Source organism: Sitophilus oryzae, unplaced genomic scaffold (assembly GCF_002938485.1).
Source record: "Sitophilus oryzae breed Bouriz unplaced genomic scaffold, Soryzae_2.0 scaffold_1171_pilon_pilon, whole genome shotgun sequence".
Lineage (NCBI taxonomy): Eukaryota > Metazoa > Arthropoda > Insecta > Coleoptera > Curculionidae > Sitophilus > Sitophilus oryzae.
Window position 1 is genome coordinate 430422 of NW_022145806.1, and position 18689 is coordinate 449110.

An 18689-nucleotide genomic window follows, 5' to 3' on the forward strand; every position below is an offset into this window, starting at 1 on the left:
AATTAAAACACCTATAGGTAATTAATTTAAACCTTTGAAATTTTCATAACTATTTGAAACAATATTTATAGATACATAAGAAACTGAGAAAACTAAATAAATACAAGATAATAAACAATAAACATATATTTCATTTTATAACAAATCAAGCAAAATAAATTTTTTAAGAAATAAAGTTATCACTTTGAAATATTCCAATTCTTAATATAACAATAATTGTATTATATCCTTGTTTACAAGGGTTCTATTAAAAAACAAATATCTTAAACAATATAATTTATTTAAAAAAAACTATAAAATTCACATATTTTATACTAAAGCTGCTAGTTATTTATTTGTTATTGTGCAGATGAAAAAAAGATCTTTTATATAAATGTATCATAGAAAAACATAAATATAATGTTAAATTCAAATAAGTAATAAATTCTATTTTTTTTTCTTAACAATAAAAAGCGACATACAATGAAGTAGAACAATTATTCAGGCCAATATAATTACAATTAGCTCTATATGTATATTTAAATTTGTATGTTCATTTAGACACAAAAATAGTATGCTCGTAGATATTTATTATCTAAAATTAAGGTCTCATTGCTTTTTAAAAATTTAATTAATAAAAAAATCACTTTCTAAATCCAAGTAAAAAAAAATCCTGTTTAAGACAGCTATGTAAATAATGTTAATATGGTTCATTAATATCACTTTAAAAAATGGTTTGTAAATGTTCTTGATCACATTTTAAGAGATTTTAGTACGTAAAATTAATGAATTTAAGTAAAATAAATTAATAAACTTATATAAAATATAACTAAAATGTTTTCCTATGTATTGCACGCTGACCTTCTTCATCGTATTCCCTTTTAGAGACCCACATTTTCTTAAATGTATCTAATGATGCTAAAATAGAACCGCCAATCCATGTTGAATACAACCTTTCTTGTGGTGCAGATATCTAGTAAAAAGTTATATAGTGACAAAATAAATCATTAACAAAATAACAGATGTAAAACCTTAATTTGAGTTTCCTTGGGTGACATTTTTGCAATTTCTGACAATAGCCTGTCTCCAAAACCTTTAAACAAAGTGGATCCTCCAGATAGAACTATATTTTTGAAAAGTACTTTCCTAAGATCCAAATCAGATTTTCGTATAGAATAGAGAAGAACTTCGTGAAGACCCTCACATTCTTCACCTAATAAAATATTTATAAGATATTATACATTATACCTCTAAATGTTATAATTAATTTATCACCTATTAAATCTGGTTTAAATAAGATTTCTGGAGCTCTAAACCTTGCAGGTCCAACTTTGATCACACTTCCATCTGGTAAAGTATAGTTAATAGATTCTGTTTCTACAGATTCTTCTTTAACCGGGTTATTTGCCAAGTAACATGCTTTCTCCTTTAAGGTTCTCACTGATTCAAATTCTGCTGTTGTTCGAAAGATAGTTCCTTCTTTCCGGAGAAGTAACCTTTAAAATTATTATTTTATATGTTAAATAAAATATATATTTATCTAATATTTACCTTAAATAACGGGAAACATCACGACCTGCAATATCTGATCTCAAAATACTATGGGGTAAAGCAAATCCTTCGTAAATAGGCACTGAATGTGTAACTCCATCACCTGCGTCTAACACTACTCCAGTAGTTCGACCAGTGGAATATCTGGAAAACATATTGCATCATTTAAAATAAAAGTAAAATATTTCTTGAATTCCTACAAACTAAGTACAGCTTGCATAGATATAAATAATGCAGGAACATTAAACGATTCAAACATGATTTCTGCAGCTTTTTCTCTGTTTGTTCTTGGATTTAAAGGTGCTTCCGTAAGTAGAACCGGATGTTCTTCTGAAAAGGTATTTAATTGATCTTTGCTGAAAAAATACAACAAAACATTATCACATAAAATAATTTTTTTTAGAAAATACCTAAAAATGTAACTCCAAATCTTTTCCATATCATTCCAGTCTGTAACGATACCATGTTCCATAGGATATTTAATAGACAATAAACCTCTATGTTCCTCTGCTTTGGGACCAATAAACAAATCCCCTTCAAGAGCGCCTGCCATAACTCTAACATGTTTGGGTCTACCGACACTACAAGCAAACGTTATCTTGTCAAATGCTGTAGTAAAAATATTATTAATTTGAAGTAAAATTACTTACTAATTCGGAAATCTACATTTGGGTATCTGGTCGCCAGCGAAACCTGCTTTGATAACCCCCGTACCCTAAAGCAAAAAAAACATATAAAGTTCTGCCAAAAGTTTGGACTATAACGTATATAAGTAACTTACATTATCTATAACTACCGGTTGGTTTACAATTACATCATAAGCTTCCATTTCGTACAAAAATAGTTTTATTTTCTAATAACACACCTCTTTTCCTAAACTACGGTTACTAATATTTTTGACAGGTAACTAATTGGATGACATCTGAATGTCAAAGTCAAAGTGACAGGTGAGTCATAAGTATGAAGTTAGACATAGGTATAGAGAAGAAGGGAAAGACATAAGATATTATTTATATGATGGTATACATTCAGACAAAAAAACATATTAATCATATACAGAATAGCAGTAGAACCTCCATATCTATGAGTAGATAATATATAAAAAAAGAAGAAGTTTATTGCCTTAGCCAATAAAATATTTGATTATTATTTATTATTTTGACAAGTAAACATTGGTAAACATTTAAAATATTTAAAACTATGTTTATGTTCTTCTTCATAAGTGTATCGACAAAATTTTTGTAGTATTATGGCGATATGTTATATTTAAGAAAAAAATATCTTTAAAAAATTATAAAGATGGAGGATAATACCTTATCAGTCGTTGAAAATTGTTCACATATGTTGGATCATCAAAGTGTATTATCACAAAATTTAGGTCTTGTAAAGGATGTTAACGAAAATAGTCATGGAATTGATAAGGCTCTTCCCACTGAAAATGTAGTGATTGTTAAATATTCTGATAGTGCTGAGCAAATACAGATTCTTCCAAAATCAGGAACTGAATCTAGTACAGTGGAACTGAATAATGGTAAAACTAATTTAATGCTAAACTTGAGATGTAAACTTATTTTTAAAATTATTGTTTAGATAAAACTGATAGTAGCATTATGGAGAAAACAGAAAATACAGAGTCTACTAATGTTTCTAATCAAAAAGATTTTCAACCAAATATAGATGTAAATGAAATACTAGAAAAAATACTGTACCAGGAAAACGTTATTGAACAAAATACTGAAGGTTTAAAAGTTTTAGAGGAGAAAAATAAAACATTAGAAGGTTTAAAAAAAGATCTTGAATTCAAGCTTGAAAATGCCAATAAACAAAAAGAACTTGCCATTAAAGAGAAAGAAAATATGGTTATTAGGTGAATTGGTGAATTTGTTTAAGAGATGCTTTTATATTTAATATATGCCAGTAATTACCTATAATATTTACATATTTTAAAATTTTTAGATATGCAGTAGGAGAAAAGAATATATTAAAAGAACGTCAGATGAAAGAACAAGCTGAGAAAAAATGCAAGGAATTTCAGAAAGAAATTGAATTTTTACAACATAAGTTACAAACAATGATATCTGAAAAGGCCAGAATTGGACAAATGCTTGATAATAAATGTTATGAACATAAGAATGTTCAACAAGAATTAGATAAAGCTAAACAAGATTTAAATAATTTGGAAACAAAACTGAAATGGAATCAAAATAGTTTAAAAACAGAAATGGAGGCACATAAAGAATGTCAAATTAAGGTAGGGTTATCTTGGAATTTGGTGATTATTTATTGATATTCATTTATTTCAATTTGCAAATTATATTCTAGGTTGAAGCTCTTAGTACTAAAATTCAGGATTCAGTAAATGAAATAGAACAAGCTAAGAAAAACGCAGAAGAAACTATTAAAAACTTTATGACATCACAAGAGAATAAAGCATATGTTTTAGGTAATACTAAAGCATTAAATAATATCAATACAAAACATGTATTTTCTAGACCAGCAAGTTAAGGAGCAACAGGCCTTATTGATTTTATTAAGGCATGAAAAAAGTGATAGGGACCAGCAAATTAAAACTTTTCAAAGCGAGTTGGAGAGATTACACAGTAAACAGAAAGATACAATTGAAGAAAATAATAATTTAAGTCTCAAAGTACAACATTTGGAGAGAGAAAGGTAAGTTTTAGAAATAAACAAATATTGGTTACTTAAAATGTATTTTCAGACTGGAGAATGAACAAAAACTAAGTGAACTTCGAGGCTACCAAGATCAACAGCGTCAAGATGCTGCAAATTTACAAACTAAAACGGTGCAGTTTGAACAACTCAAATTACAACTTAAACAGTAAGTTATATATCTGATTTTTAAATACTTATACTGTAAATATACCTTCTTAATAACCTACATACCATGTACTAAGTAATTATTTTCAATAATATTAAATTAAAATGAAATATTTTTATAGATATCCTATACCATGTATGCAAATGAAACAGTTTAGTGACATTCATGTATTCTTTTCTGTTCAGATTAAAAATATTGCCGTTCTATTATTACCAGTATTACCAGTTTATTTTCTATTCCAATATTACCAGTTTGTGGCTTATATACAGGGTGGCGCACCTCATTCGCCTGGGTTGGTGTTTTAAAGTTAAGGTAAAAAACAATCCCTCGTTTAACCCTGTATAATATGCCAAATACTAAAGTTTATAGAAAACTGAGTTTACAATTTAAAGTTAATATAATTATATACAGCTTTCTAAAAAAATCATGAAAATGGTGCTAAAAATAACAAAAATATAACACTTTAAATTTGACCAATAATTTCTCCGTTGCGTTTTTTTTGCATCTGAGTGTAGCTTTAGATGAAAATAACGTTTAAATTAATTAGAACATTATATTTTTCTAGCATCCTATTCAAAATTTATTTATTTATGAAATTGTATTACATCTTATTTTAGATATATCTTCATGTTTTTGTAGAAAATGCTTATTTTGATAATTTAGATTAATTTACCAAATACGGCACCTTGGAAATAACGATTCGATATTTAAAAATAATTATTTCGAGGGTGTCGAATTAACCCGCATGGCTCCTAACAGTGATGCCAAATCGTGGGAAATTTCTCGATTCCTGGGAAATTTCGAGATACAAAGGGAAAAGGGAAATTTTAAGCCAAAACACCATATACGTGGGAAATTCTAAATTTCATGTATTATTTGTAAAAAATAGTTATCGTCTACGCATTTTATTCAGCAAACTGAGTAAATTGAACCTTTTATAACGATACCTGACTTTCAAAACATCGTAAGTCCAATTTTTGGCAAAAGTTATATTTATAGTCTATTTAGATAAAGACCTCCTACCTCCTAGTCTATTGTATTGTAAGACAAAACCGAATTATTTTTCTGTCTGTGGACATTTTTTTCACAATTAATAGGAATAGTCCTCACCTGAAAAAGCTTTTTTTCCCCTGTGAAAACAGGTTTTAGGTACTAAAGAGGTTTCCCAAAGAATTCGTCAATACACATAAAAAAAATTGCTTGTTTTTTACCGAACTTTTTACCATTTTGTCCAATACACATGCAATCCTGTTTATTATTTAGAACAATTATTATTAATTAACACAAAAAATCAATTAATTATTTTTACGTGAGGAATCTCCCCAAGAGAGATTGTACATTTTTTTGAAACACTCTGTACAGTATAAATTATTTTATGTTATTTTGGTTCAATATTTAATTCTTTTAGTGAACAAGAACAACTAGAAGTGTCAAATGAACAAATGAGTTTGTTAAAACAAAGAAATCAAGAATTAGAATCTGATATGGAATCTTGTAGAATTAGAGAAGCAGAATTACTGCTTTTTACACAACAATTGACTGACAAAAATGTTCGTTTGCAATCGGAGTTCACTACAGTTGAGACAAAGGTATGTTTTATGCAATATGCAGGTTAATAAATACAATCAATCAAGAATTGATATACATTTTTATAAATAGAAGGCGTTTTCTTATAACATTTTTCTATTTGACGTTTCCTTATCCAGTTTTTTATTATGCGGGTTGTTTTTGAATAAATGTCCGATATTTCAATTTGGGTGAATTGGAAGAATTCTTAAGGTAAAATCTTAATATAAAAATGTGTTCTAAAATACTCCGTTTTCTAGTTACCTGATGTCAAAGTTATGAGAAAAAAAATAATTTTTTCATATAGTCCAGTAAATAAGGACACGAAAAGACCCAAGTCTCGGCTGAATTGGTCGACCGGGACTTTTCAGGCGAATTGTGTACCTTTTGTGGAGTAGTTTTAGGGGAATAAAGCTTAATTTTCATGCATCCGTTATCCGACGACACGTTGATACGATATTAATTTTATTGGTTGAATTTAAACACTTCGATTGGTTAGAAACGGTTAACCAATCGAATCCTTTCAATTCAACCAATAAAATTAATATCGTATCATCGTATCGTGACGCATGAAAATCAAGCTTAAAGCTTGATTTTCATGCATCCGTTGTCCGGCGATACGCTGATACGATATTAATTTTATTGGTAGAATTTAAAGACTTTGATTGGTTAGAAAATAACGCAGTTTTTAAATTTATTGCATTTTCATGCCTCCGTTTATCGGATATACGTTGGTGTCATTTTATATTTTCGTTTCCATAACGTTTTTGCTATTTTACTTATATTTTTATTTAGGTTAGATTAAATTTGTCAAAAAAGTGTCAAAACGTCCGTTATCGTATGAACGGGTCCGTTGACGGGCTGAAGTAAAATATTTACGGATGAAAAGTGGCGCGAAAATGCTATGACCAATCAGTGCACCATCGGACCAACGTATCAACGTATAACGGATGCATGAAAATCAAGCTTAAACTGGAACACCGTGTTCGGCCGAAAAAAATGGCCCCAAATGGCCGAAAAATCAGTTTTTTGCAAATATCTGCCAAAATATGCAATTTCCAAATTTTTTCTTTAAATAAAAACTGAAACTTAGGTAATTATCTATAAAAATGGTTCTTATTATTACTTAGAATTAGTAGTTTTCGAGATATTCCGCCTCCCTCGAAAATCACTGAATTTTCTCTCCAAGTCTTTAACGCTCCGTAGATAGATTTCAAAAGCCTATCATTGATTGAGGACAAATTGTTTGATAACTCGGCTTAAATTTAATATTTTTTGACTCAAAGTTCATTTAAAAGGTAGAATCAACAGCTATCACATTTTGGATTTTTTTTAATTTTGTCATATCTTATGACAATAAAAAAACCGGGCAAACATTCCTTAGCCCAAAAATTTTCAGATTTTTACAAACTTATTTATATTTTCACTAATAATAGCTTATTTGTCAAGATTTTATTTATTTTTTAACAGTTGTTCTTAGAGTCTCTTTAAGCAATTCAGAAAGTTTGATATATTTGTTTAAGCAGATTTTAATAAAAATAACTATTTGTGAGTGTTTTTTTTTGAATTTCCGGAAAGTGTCGTAAACAAAAGAAAATTGCATAATAACTTTATAAGTAAGGGCACAAACATAGTGAGGCATCTCGATGCGATGCTCGCCAAGATGCTGGCCGCGCTGCTCGCCAGGTTGGTAGCCGCGATGCATCCTACGCGCACTGTTTTAAAACGGCGAGTAAGTGGGCGTAGGATGCATCGTGACTATCGTACAAACATAGTGCGGGGCATTTAATCTCGATGCGATGCGCGCCATTCACCTCGCCATCCGGCGATGCTGAATCAAACATGTACAAATTTATGCGTCAAAACATACTGGAGCCTCGCACGTCGCCACGCATCTAGATGTTCAGCGCGATGCTTCCTAGGAAACAAAATTTTTGTTTTTTGCGAGAAGCGGACGCGGATGCCTGAAACTTTACATTTGATTGGTCGGTTTAGGATCACAATTCGTTGAGCATATGTCGAACTAGAGTCGGGTGGAATAAAATGTTCACAATACTAATATTTAATTTATCACCAACAATGTAATAACGTTGATTCTACAGGGTCCGGCAATAGTGCGTCGGGCATCCACAGTTCTAATAATAAAAAACTTATGAATTTTGTAGTCCAGACATAAAGTATGTATTAGTATGTATTTGAGGAAAATATTTGAACTTCTAAAGGGTGGCTCAAAAAAGTGTGAGTGGATCGCGAATATTTTTTTAAATGGAACACCTATATACGGTGTGGCGCAACTCATTCGCCTCGGTTGATTATACGATAACGGAAATATGTAGAAACAAAATATTTTATGGGCATATGTGGGAAGACCATGTGCATAATTTAAAATTATTTTGAAATGTACAGGGTATGTCAGAACTAAGATTTACACCAAAATTATATTTTTTCTTATGGAACATCCGTATTTTATTTCATATTTGGATCCTTGGACACAAAATAAGGCATCTATTATAAGGGTTATTATATATTAATATGTTTACAAGCTTTGGTTTTTGAGATATTTAAAGATATTTAAATATGCATGCTACAATGGAATAGATTATGAACATTACTTTTTAGAATTAATTCTTGTGCTGAGTTTAAAGATAGAGAAATAAACTTGTATTGCTGCCTTAAATTTATACAGGGGTACCAAAAATTGATAATTTATTTTAAATATTTATTTTACATAAAAACTGTTATTTCAAATACGACAACCTATTTTTTTAAATAAATCGAAACAGATTCAAATGCTCTTTCAAATTACATATATTAGGGTGTCCTATACCTATCTAGCTCAACTTTTGAATAAAGAGCAATTTTTCAATAAAATGACAACAAAGAGGGCTGATGTCATGGCAAGTTTCTAGTGACAGTAGCTATTTTCAAAATCGAAATTAGTTTATAGACTTTATTTATTTATAGCAAGTACTTTAATCACTAGTTAAAAGAAAAAGTTTAATCACTAGTTAAAAAAGTCAAAAAAGTATACCATTAATATTGCAAATTATATTTTACCCTCTCATAGTGTCTTTTTAATTTTTTGATTATGTATCGAGCACTTTGTTTATTCACTTGTTTCGTCGAACTGCTTGAAACCATTTTTGCTTTTCGGTGTGAGAAACTATGAAGCTATAAAATTTTGTTTCGGGAGAGTTGAATATCCGGGAAAGTTGAGTTATTGAATTTATGTAATTGCACCCAACAACGCCCTAAATCCGCTCTCCTTTACGCGTTAACATTTTTTCGGCAATTTTATTAACATTTGAAATTGTCACAATACAGCACGACGCCTAGTTCGAATTCTTTTTCATTTATTTTTTATTACCCGAAACAGCGTTACATCACACAAACCTCGTACCTGAGTGTTTTATCTCTTTTTCGTTTCAATAACTGCACTAGCAAAAAACTAAAATACTTAAATATTATAACCAAACCACGATTTTAATATTATTCTATGCGATCAACATGACGGCGACGTGAAATAGGTAGGGATAATATCTGATTTTTGCCGTTGTAGCGCTGCGATCGGAATTTGTTGAAATCAACTGAAATGCAACAAGGGCCTATCCTAATTAATTAATTAATAACTACTTTGTATAAACTGGTGTTTAATAAAACGGCAATGGTAAATGCTTCAGTATGCCTACGCGCATTTATTCGCCGTTTTAAAACAGTGCGCGTAGGATGCATCGCGGCTACCATCCTGGCGAGCAGCGCGGCCAGCATCTTGGCGAGCATCGCATCGAGATGCCTCACTATGTTTGTGCCCTAACAAACATGAATGAGGAGTTGGAAATCAATGATCAAGTTCAAAATTACCTGCAATATCCTCAAACTCTTTCAGTATATATTATTCTTGTCCTTTTTTTCGGATATAATGGACTATAAAATTGTGTATGGCAATGCTTCTGATATCTGGCACCCGCACAAAAAAATCTCGACAAATAAGCTGTTATTAGTGAAAATATGAATAAGTTTGTAAAAATCTGAAAATGTTTATGCGTTTGCCCGGTTTTTTATTATCATAAAATATGACAAAATTCAAACAAGTTCCAAAATGTGCTGGCTGTTGATTCAACCTTTTAAATGAACTTTAAATCATAAAAAAATATTAAATTTTAGCCGAGTTATTAAACAATTTGTCCTATTAATCAATGATAGGTTTATGCAATCTATCTCCGGAGCGTTAATACTTGTGAAAATTCAGGGATCTTCGAGGCGTAATACCTCGGAAACTACTAATTCTACGTAAAAAATGATAAGGACCATTTATGTAAGTAATTACCCAAGCTTCATTTTTTATTTCAAGAAAAATTTTGTAAATTGCATGTTTTGGCAGATATTTGCCAAAAATTGATTTTTCGGTCCTTTGGGGCCATTTTTTCGGCCAAAGCTGGCCGAGCACGGTGTTTTTCTCCTTAAAACTACTCCCTAAAAGGTATACAATCCGCCTGAAAAGTCTCGGTCGACGAATTAAGCCGTAAGGTACCATTTCGCCACTGGTAAAACATTTAGAAAATATGTTTTTCGATGAAAAATAGATTTGCTAAATTTCATAAAAATATCTGGAGTGGCCGTTTAAGAAAAAACGATTCTTTTCTTAAAACTTTGTCACCCTGTACCTAAAAAATTGGTCAAGTGCGAGTCGGACTCGCGTACGAAGGGTTCCGTACCATTCATTATTTATACAACATTACACCCTATATTATTATAAACTTTTTTTCTATAAGTAATTTAAAAAAAATGAAGAAACACATTACTAAAAATTGTATTAATCAATAATAAATATGTAAAAAGTAAAAATAATTATGTAAAAATATGTAAAAATTAAAAAAAAACAATTAAAAAAAAGTCGCCTTGACTAGGATTCGAACCTGCCTTACTACGGCTCCAACGTCATAGCAGCGTAAAGTCCTAACGCTTTAACCACGCGGCCACCGAGGACTTGAAAGATTCTATGTAAAATTCTTACTTAAAAGATAATGTTTAGTGAAAGTACTTTTTTATTGATAAACATTTATTTAATTCTGTTTTTAGTGTTTCTTCTTATAGCGGCAACATAGATACATTATCTGTAAAAATTTTAACTGTCTAGCTATAACGGTTCATAAGATAGACCTTTGTGACAGACGGACGGACGGACGGACAGCGAAGTCTTAGTAATAGGGTTCCCGTTTTTACCCTTTGGGTACGGAACCCTAAAAACGACCCATTTTTTAACACGTTTATAGGAACTTTTTACCTTAAACATGCTTGAAAAATCAAACTAAAATCGAAGTATTATCCACTTATTCTAAAACATACATCAAAAACTGACATTTAGCGTTTGGATATCACTAATCAAAATAGTACCGTATGTTTGAGAAAAAAACGGCGTCCAGTTCGCTTAGCTTGTTGGTTTAACAGCAATCTTCATTTCATAGCCATCGCTGACATCGTTTTTATTCGATCGCACGGTATACTTAAGTAGAATCCTTATTTTTTCAAAAGTAGTCGACTGATTTTTGCGTTTAGGTATTGGTTTACATCCTGCACATTAACACATATATTAGAGTGTAAAAGTAGGGGTAATTTAAGCTTTTACATAGGTTCAACAATTAACGTGCGAACAAGGTATTCTTAAAAGACAAATAAAGGAACAAGAAACAAAAATATCCATGTTATCGGCTACATTAGCTGAAGAAAGGACCAAACTCACTTCGGAAAATGAATGCCTTAAAAGAAATTTAGAGGAAACGCAGAAAAAAATAGAAGCAGCGATTCAGGAGATCGGAGATCAGAAAGGAGAAAATTTAGTATTGAAGAGAAAGTTTGATTTAAATTTAAGGGTAAATAGAAATATTACGATATGTGTGAATATAAGTGAGAATCAATTAAATTCTTATTTAAGGAAGTAAACAAAGAGTTACATCACTGTAGGAAAAAACTAGAACAATATGAGAGTAATGATTCGTCTTCAAATACTAGTAGTTCAAGTTCAACATTGAATGTCAATGGGCATTCTCAAAATTCTGCTGATATTGAACAAGTGAAGGTAAGTTGATTTAGGGAAAAATACCAGTAAATATAACAAGAATATTTTTATAGGTAATTCAGCCTGAGCCTACAATAGATAAGCAAACACTTATTGAGCATATAGTAAAGTTACAAAGAATTAGTGCAAAGAAATCTGAAAAAATTGATTTTCTTGAGGAGCATATCAATACTTTAGTTTCAGAGGTACAAAAGAAGACCAAGTTGTTACAGGGTTATGTATTAAGGGAACAAAGTGGAACTTTGACATCAAATGCAATGGACAATAATAAGGTAAGCGCTTCTTGTGACTAATAGTACTTATAAAACCATATAAGGATATTAACAGGTACATATTACATAAGTAAAGTCTGTCCAAAGAGAAGATACCTGACAGTGACAGTTGTCTGTTATTTTAATTCACAGGTAAATTGTTTTATATTATTTTTTGGATGTCATCTGTCGAAATCTTCCTTGACTTGTTGGACAGATTTTATAGAGTACCTTTTTCTAAAACACATTTGTTTATGCTTACTTTATTGGAACAGAAAAAACTTTGGTAAGTAATAAACTATATGTTTAGTGTTATTGGAAGTATATGTTTCTAAGAATATTATTAATAAAGGTTGATCCTCACTATACATTCTGTATCAGCTCCCTTCCGTTTACATAAAATATTATATAATGTAAATAAATAGGACAATGCACACTATCCGTTCCATTTCCCTTCTGTTCCATATTCTTTCCTTCCATACATTTTTTTGGCGGACGGACTGAAGCGTATCGGAAGCAGCGTTGTCAAGTTCTTACATTTGTGCCAGCCAAAAAACTCGATAGTATAAATTTAAAAGCACATATTCACACACTTGTTCAAAAAGCAGTGATCATTAAAAACACAAACATAATCTGTTTCTTCTTAAAACAATAGACAGTACTTTATAATGTACAGTAATAAATAGAAAAAATACAGAAGCGTCACCCTGTATACTGGTAATTTGCTGGTGGCCTAATTAGATCAACTTTACATGCAATATGGTATATATTGTAGTCTCATTTTATAAACAAAATTATATGGCGAATGTCATCGATTGGCAATTTCAACTTTCAATTTTTTTTCGCCCATTTTGTCTATCATAATGTTTCTCAGTTAAATAACCAAATATCTGTTTTTATTTCTCCAAAAAATCCTATATGGGTATTTCGCAACTGCAAGAAAATCTACAGAATAAAATAGTTATTTTTTTGTAAACACTTTTGCGTTAATCCAAACGGAAACTACTTGTCAGAAGTTAGGTTTACAGATATACAAATTTGCCTAACGAACAAAAAAAATGCTTAACGTTTCGAAAAGTTATATCTTTCCGTCGTCGGAAGCAAAATTAAATGCAAAGAATAAAGAAAAAAATTATTTAAAATATTTAAATTCAACTATTCGAGAACACTTTAGTCTTTAGTTATTTAAAACAGATACGTCTACAAAAACCGCTGATAAAAGTTGTTTCCTGACAAGTAGTTTTCGTTTGGATTAACGCAGAAGTGTTTACAAAAAATAACTATTTTATTTTGTAGATTTTCTTGCAGTGGTGAAATATCCATATAAGATTTTTTGGAGAGATGAATCCGCCACATGGGTATAGACATTTTTTATCTATTTTTATTGTTATGTGTGTTAGGTTAGGTTTTTTAGGACTTGATTCAGTTCACTTTATGATAAAAAGAAAACAAAGTATGATATTGCGTAGGTTGGTCACTATGCCACAGGTGATATCGACACCATTGGTCGGCACGTTCCGCGCGCCATTTTCAAATCAACCTGATGACACATGAAATGTGAACATGACTTTTCAAATGTTATGTCCTAATTCTTTCCTATTTTACTTTGAATAAGAAGACTAAGGAAGGAGCATATCAAAAATCTTAGGTCCACCGCGATGGGACTCAAATATGGCCGACTTAAATTCCGGTTTATCAGTGCCATTCTAATTTTATTTAAAAAATGTAAAACTATGATGTAGGATAAACGTCAGACTCAATATTTTTCAAGACTCAATATTTTTTTTTATTTTACGTTATGTATAAATGTTGGTAGTTATTAAAATTGTTATAAAAACATATTATTATAATAAAAATAGATAAGTTTTAATAATTATTTATTAACACAAACATCCGATACGCTACTGAAGCAGATCAGTCAAATTGACGTATATAAATTCTTTGACATCTAATCTTTGACAAGTAGTAAATAAAAGCAAAAATGCAAAAAAAAATATATAATTAGTTAATTTAAGTGAATTTCATACATGATCGGTTTACTACATGTATGTATATTGTCACACCCCATTTTGTGGGTTATGACTAGGGGCATAGCAAATAATAAATACTTCAATTTAACTTAATAATCCATTTAATTAATCTACGAATAATAAAATAATTATAAAACTAAATGTGTACTTACATATTATATTTATGGACGAACATCATCACTGGCTCGGGGGTAGTGTCAGGGTAGTGTAACCTATTTTAGAGTCCTTTTCGATAAATCGCGATAGTGTCACTGTTAATTTAAGTTCTGCCACATTTTCCATCTAGATTTACTACCTTTATACAACTATCAGTAGTAGAATAAATAATAAATAACATAAAATAAGTTCCGTAAAGACTGACAAATCCACAAAATTTCAAATCAAATTCAAATGCGTCAAATGAATCGTCAAACAGTACTGTCAATGACCCCCACCCTAGAGTCCTTTTTCCGCCCACCATGCATGAATACATGGATAGCATTATGCTCCTTCCTTGGTCTTCTTATTCAAAGCTATTTTAGGTCTTTTTTTATTAGTGGAATTTGAATTTTTTATATGGCGTAGCGACATCACAGGTGATATGCGCAAACTGAGTGAAATTGGAGCCGCTATCGATGATACCTTGTTTTCTTTGTACATGAGTTTACTTCTGAACCCCTCAATTATTACAAGCAGTATATATTTTTATAGGCGAAGTTAGCCAAATTAAATGGTGTGATGGCATCTATGTACAGCAATAAGATCTGCGATGAGACTCTGACACTTGAATTATCTCTAGATATTAACCGAAAATTACAAGCTGTACTAGAAGATGCCCTGCTTAAAAACATGACACTGAAGGTAACTATTTAGCATTTGTTGTTGAATTTTTATACAGAAATTAAAGCAAAATTCTTATTTTAGGAAAATGTAGAGACATTAGGCAGTGAAATTGATAGACTAAATAATCTCCGGAAAAATTCATGACTTTTTGTAAAATATTTCTCTCTTTATTAAATAATTTATTGTGATCTCGTGTATTGTATAATTAGATTCTATTTACTTAAACATAAACTATTTGATTAATTGAATTAATCAGGTTTGGGGTTTGACGTGTGGACGTGTTTATATTTTAGTGACAATCTCATCTCAATTTTTCATTGTTATTTATTATTCCAATCTTCTGGGAATAATGGGACATGATTAATCATACTTGATAATGATTAATGACATTTGATTTTGTTTTAGTTATAGCAGCGTTAAGGTGAGTTTATATGTATCCGTCAAGCGACGTCCGTCGTTCCGTTACTCCAATCATATTTAAGTATGAGCTGTCATTATAGAAATAAACCAATCAAATTTTATAAAATCAATGACGGATGACGCATGACGGATGCATGTAAACCCACACATATTTCCAGAAGCTTATTAACTTGTCAAAAGTATATAAATAATTGGGTCTAAAATAAACTAACAAATAAGAATCTTGCTTAAAAATAGTTGCACGATCACGTTACACTGAAATCTGGCTTTAAATTTATTTTAACCCTTTATATTTAACCTCTTTATTAAGGGTTATTGCTGTAAATTATTATTGTGTACTTATTATTAAAATATTTCATATCGAAATAGATTTAAATTTATCAGTATTGTCCCAACTAAATATAGGAAATAAAATTATTGTATTATATAATTCCAGATAATATATACTTTATGTTATTAATATAATAGAAAAATATTAAAGGATGAAGTCATATTTTGTACTTAATTAAATGTTTTGATTTGTAAATTATTATACAGGATTTTTCACTCAACTGGTTCATTAAAATTTTATAGGATATAATTTAGCCACAAAAAATTTGAATGTTTCAACCTCGGTTTCAAGTTAAGATGTACTTTTTTTATTTTATTATCTTCATTTTTTATTTCCAATATTGTACTTTCTTTTTTTTTTTTTCTTTTTCAAGATAATTTCTACTTTCTGGCACTTTTAGTCTAAAAGGTGATTTAGACCATCAGATAATTTGCGTAACCTATTTTTTAGCCGACCATACCATAGGTATGGTAGACTATTAAGATCGACAAAAAAAAGTTTTTTTTAATTTCACTCAAAATGAGTTATTTGGGTCATAAATGACCTGAATAGAAAATATTTTCATGGTGTCTGTCTGTCTGTCTGTCTGCTAAAAACCGCTAAACCGATTTTAACCAAATTTGGCACAAAAATACTGTGGCACCCGAGATTCTGGCCATTAGTTTTTGGTGGGGGTGGGGGGTTGGTATGTATGGGAGGGGGTTAAAAATTTAAAAAAATCATAACTCCGAAATTACATTAGCTAGCGAAACGCGGTTTTCGATTTAAGATTAGGAATAGTATTTTCAACAAAATTTGTAATAACATCAAAATCAAAGTCGCAGTTTTTGAGATAAAAAAAATTGGAAAAATTCCTTTACTTTGAAACTGAAAGAACTGCCTACCAACTTTTTATTAATATATTTTAGTATGATCGGCTATACGTGCCTCCCGGCGCCAAATTTTCATTTACACATTCAGTTAGTTGGTGCTGTTTGTCTGACAGATTTTATTTAAATATCCTAAAAAGAAGACATAAGCATAAATTCATTTAAACATTTCTTTTTTGTTTTCGGCATGGTACTTAAACTATACAGGGTGAGTCTTAAATAAGTGCAAATATTTTCAGAAGCCAATTTTTTCTAAATGCTTTCTTTATCCAAGCTTCATTCAGAACTTCGCAATTAGTGGAATGAATTAGTTGTTTCAATTACACTTTATACTTTTTAGTTTACGATTATTCACAATAAAACGCAATTAAAATCAATAGAATATCCTAACAACAGCTTGAGTTAGTCTGTTGTATCCATAGAGAAAGTCTAATATTTAGCTTATAGAACAATCATTTGATTTATTAATCTTATAATTTTTTTTGATTTACAACCACAATTTCTCTTTACGAAAGATAATCAAAGGCCAAAATGACATTTCTCGCAAATTAAAAGTTTGATAACTTTTTCTACTAATTGAAAATGTCTACCACTAATTTTGACGTTCTGAGTGCTTACATTGAAATTAAAGGAATAAACTTCTACACTAATTGAAGCCACTAATTTATTCCACTAATTGCGAGGTTCCGAACGAAGAAAAATATTTGCAAATTGACATTTTATTTTGGGCTGATCTTTTTGAAGTGAAACTTCTTTACGCGCGATGGAAGTAAAAATTGCCGTGACACAAGAGCTCGCGAGAGAAAAAGCGGTTACGATCTTGTAGCGTCCTATGCGCTAGGGGGCTGAAACTCGGATTTTTTGCATGATATTTTGACAACGTTTCGTGCACTACGAAACCCCATCATCAATGAATCATATCAAAAAATCGTCCGATTTAAATTAAATTTGGTATGTCGATAGATTGGACCAAGACCAACTGGATCGGCACGTGTCACTGTGACAGTTAGTTTTGAAACATTAAGGCTGTATCATAGACTAATGTCACGTACTAGAGATAGATTGGACACTGATATAAAACAAATGGGTCCGTCATTTAGAGCCACCTGGTGATCCGGAAGAAACTAATGGAGAGTTTTGGCATAACATAATTTTAGCGTTCTGTTACTTATTAACGCTAATTAAAACGGTAACGTTATTCAAGCGCAAAATTATTCCTTGTAAAATATAAAATAATAAATATAGACTTTTTACTGCCATTTTATGTTTTATTAGATCATTAGAAGTGTAACATAATTACAACAAAATTAAAATTATAAATACATACATTTTAAACACCAACAATAGATCACATAGCGCCTATTTTTTTGATTTAACAACTAAATTATAATATAGTAAAAATATTATAGACTACTAATTAACTGTTACTAAAAATACTATATATTACCAACTATGTACTTACTTATTTATGATTAAACTATTTTTTTATTTGGTTTATAAATTATTATTTCTAAAATGTCAAAATGACTTTAATAAAAAAGTTTAGTATCTAACACGAAAAGGATGATCGACTGTAAGTATCAGAATGCACAAACTAATAAAAACACAAACTATAAACACAAATCACTGAACTTTCCGACAAATCAGGAATATCTGGGAATATCTGAATTAATAATTATTTAAATAATGATTTAAAAATAACTTGACGGATCACCAACATGTTGTCAACTAGACAAAAACTAGACCATAGACAGTAGTTAACATAGAGACTGTCATGTCATCTTCATAATATAAATTAGAAACCTGTACTTTAATGTCTTTTGCGCCGTCTGGCGATGCGGAAGAAACTAAATTTGTGGTTCTATAAAATTACCATTGAGTGTCTAGGGCATGGGCTGTATTCCGTTGCAAAACCAGGCGAACCAGACCTGTAAAAACATCGGTTTGATACGGAA

The 18689-nt window shown here is 30.3% G+C and overlaps 2 protein-coding genes across 2 annotated transcripts; one reads left to right on the top strand and one right to left on the bottom strand.

Moving 5' to 3' along the window:
* Nucleotides 1–261: 261 nt before the first annotated feature.
* LOC115889055 (beta-centractin) lies at nt 262–2464 on the bottom strand. Its single transcript, XM_030908975.1, has 8 exons — nt 2312–2464; nt 2181–2245; nt 1941–2111; nt 1731–1886; nt 1531–1674; nt 1255–1475; nt 1011–1192; nt 262–952 (listed from the first exon to the last, which is right to left on the bottom strand). The coding sequence occupies exons 1-8, from the start codon at nt 2357–2359 to the stop codon at nt 809–811; spliced, it is 1131 nt and encodes a 376-aa protein (XP_030764835.1). The 5' UTR covers nt 2360–2464; the 3' UTR covers nt 262–808.
* A 228-nt stretch (nt 2465–2692) lies between these two features.
* On the top strand, nt 2693–16163 carry LOC115889072 (coiled-coil domain-containing protein 186). Its single transcript, XM_030908990.1, has 12 exons — nt 2693–3061; nt 3121–3397; nt 3487–3781; nt 3853–3973; nt 4023–4200; nt 4250–4369; nt 5778–5958; nt 11566–11805; nt 11868–12011; nt 12065–12283; nt 14983–15132; nt 15196–16163. The coding sequence occupies exons 1-12, from the start codon at nt 2830–2832 to the stop codon at nt 15256–15258; spliced, it is 2220 nt and encodes a 739-aa protein (XP_030764850.1). The 5' UTR covers nt 2693–2829; the 3' UTR covers nt 15259–16163.
* Nucleotides 16164–18689: the final 2526 nt, after the last annotated feature.

Excerpts from the sequence above, each read along its gene's own strand:
- LOC115889055 (XM_030908975.1), bottom strand. The coding sequence starts at position 2,359 with ATGGAAGCTTATGATGTAATTGTAAACCAACCGGTAGTTATAGATAAT. Across the intron at positions 1,887-1,940 it reads ATTTGGAGTTACATTTTTAG|CAAAGATCAATTAAATACCT; the intron begins GTATTTTCTAAA and ends GTATTTTTTCAG. Across the intron at positions 1,675-1,730 it reads ATGCAAGCTGTACTTAGTTT|ATATTCCACTGGTCGAACTA; the intron begins GTAGGAATTCAA and ends TATGTTTTCCAG.
- LOC115889072 (XM_030908990.1), top strand. The coding sequence starts at position 2,830 with ATGGAGGATAATACCTTATCAGTCGTTGAAAATTGTTCACATATGTTG. Across the intron at positions 4,201-4,249 it reads CAACATTTGGAGAGAGAAAG|ACTGGAGAATGAACAAAAAC; the intron begins GTAAGTTTTAGA and ends ATGTATTTTCAG. Across the intron at positions 4,370-5,777 it reads CTCAAATTACAACTTAAACA|TGAACAAGAACAACTAGAAG; the intron begins GTAAGTTATATA and ends TAATTCTTTTAG.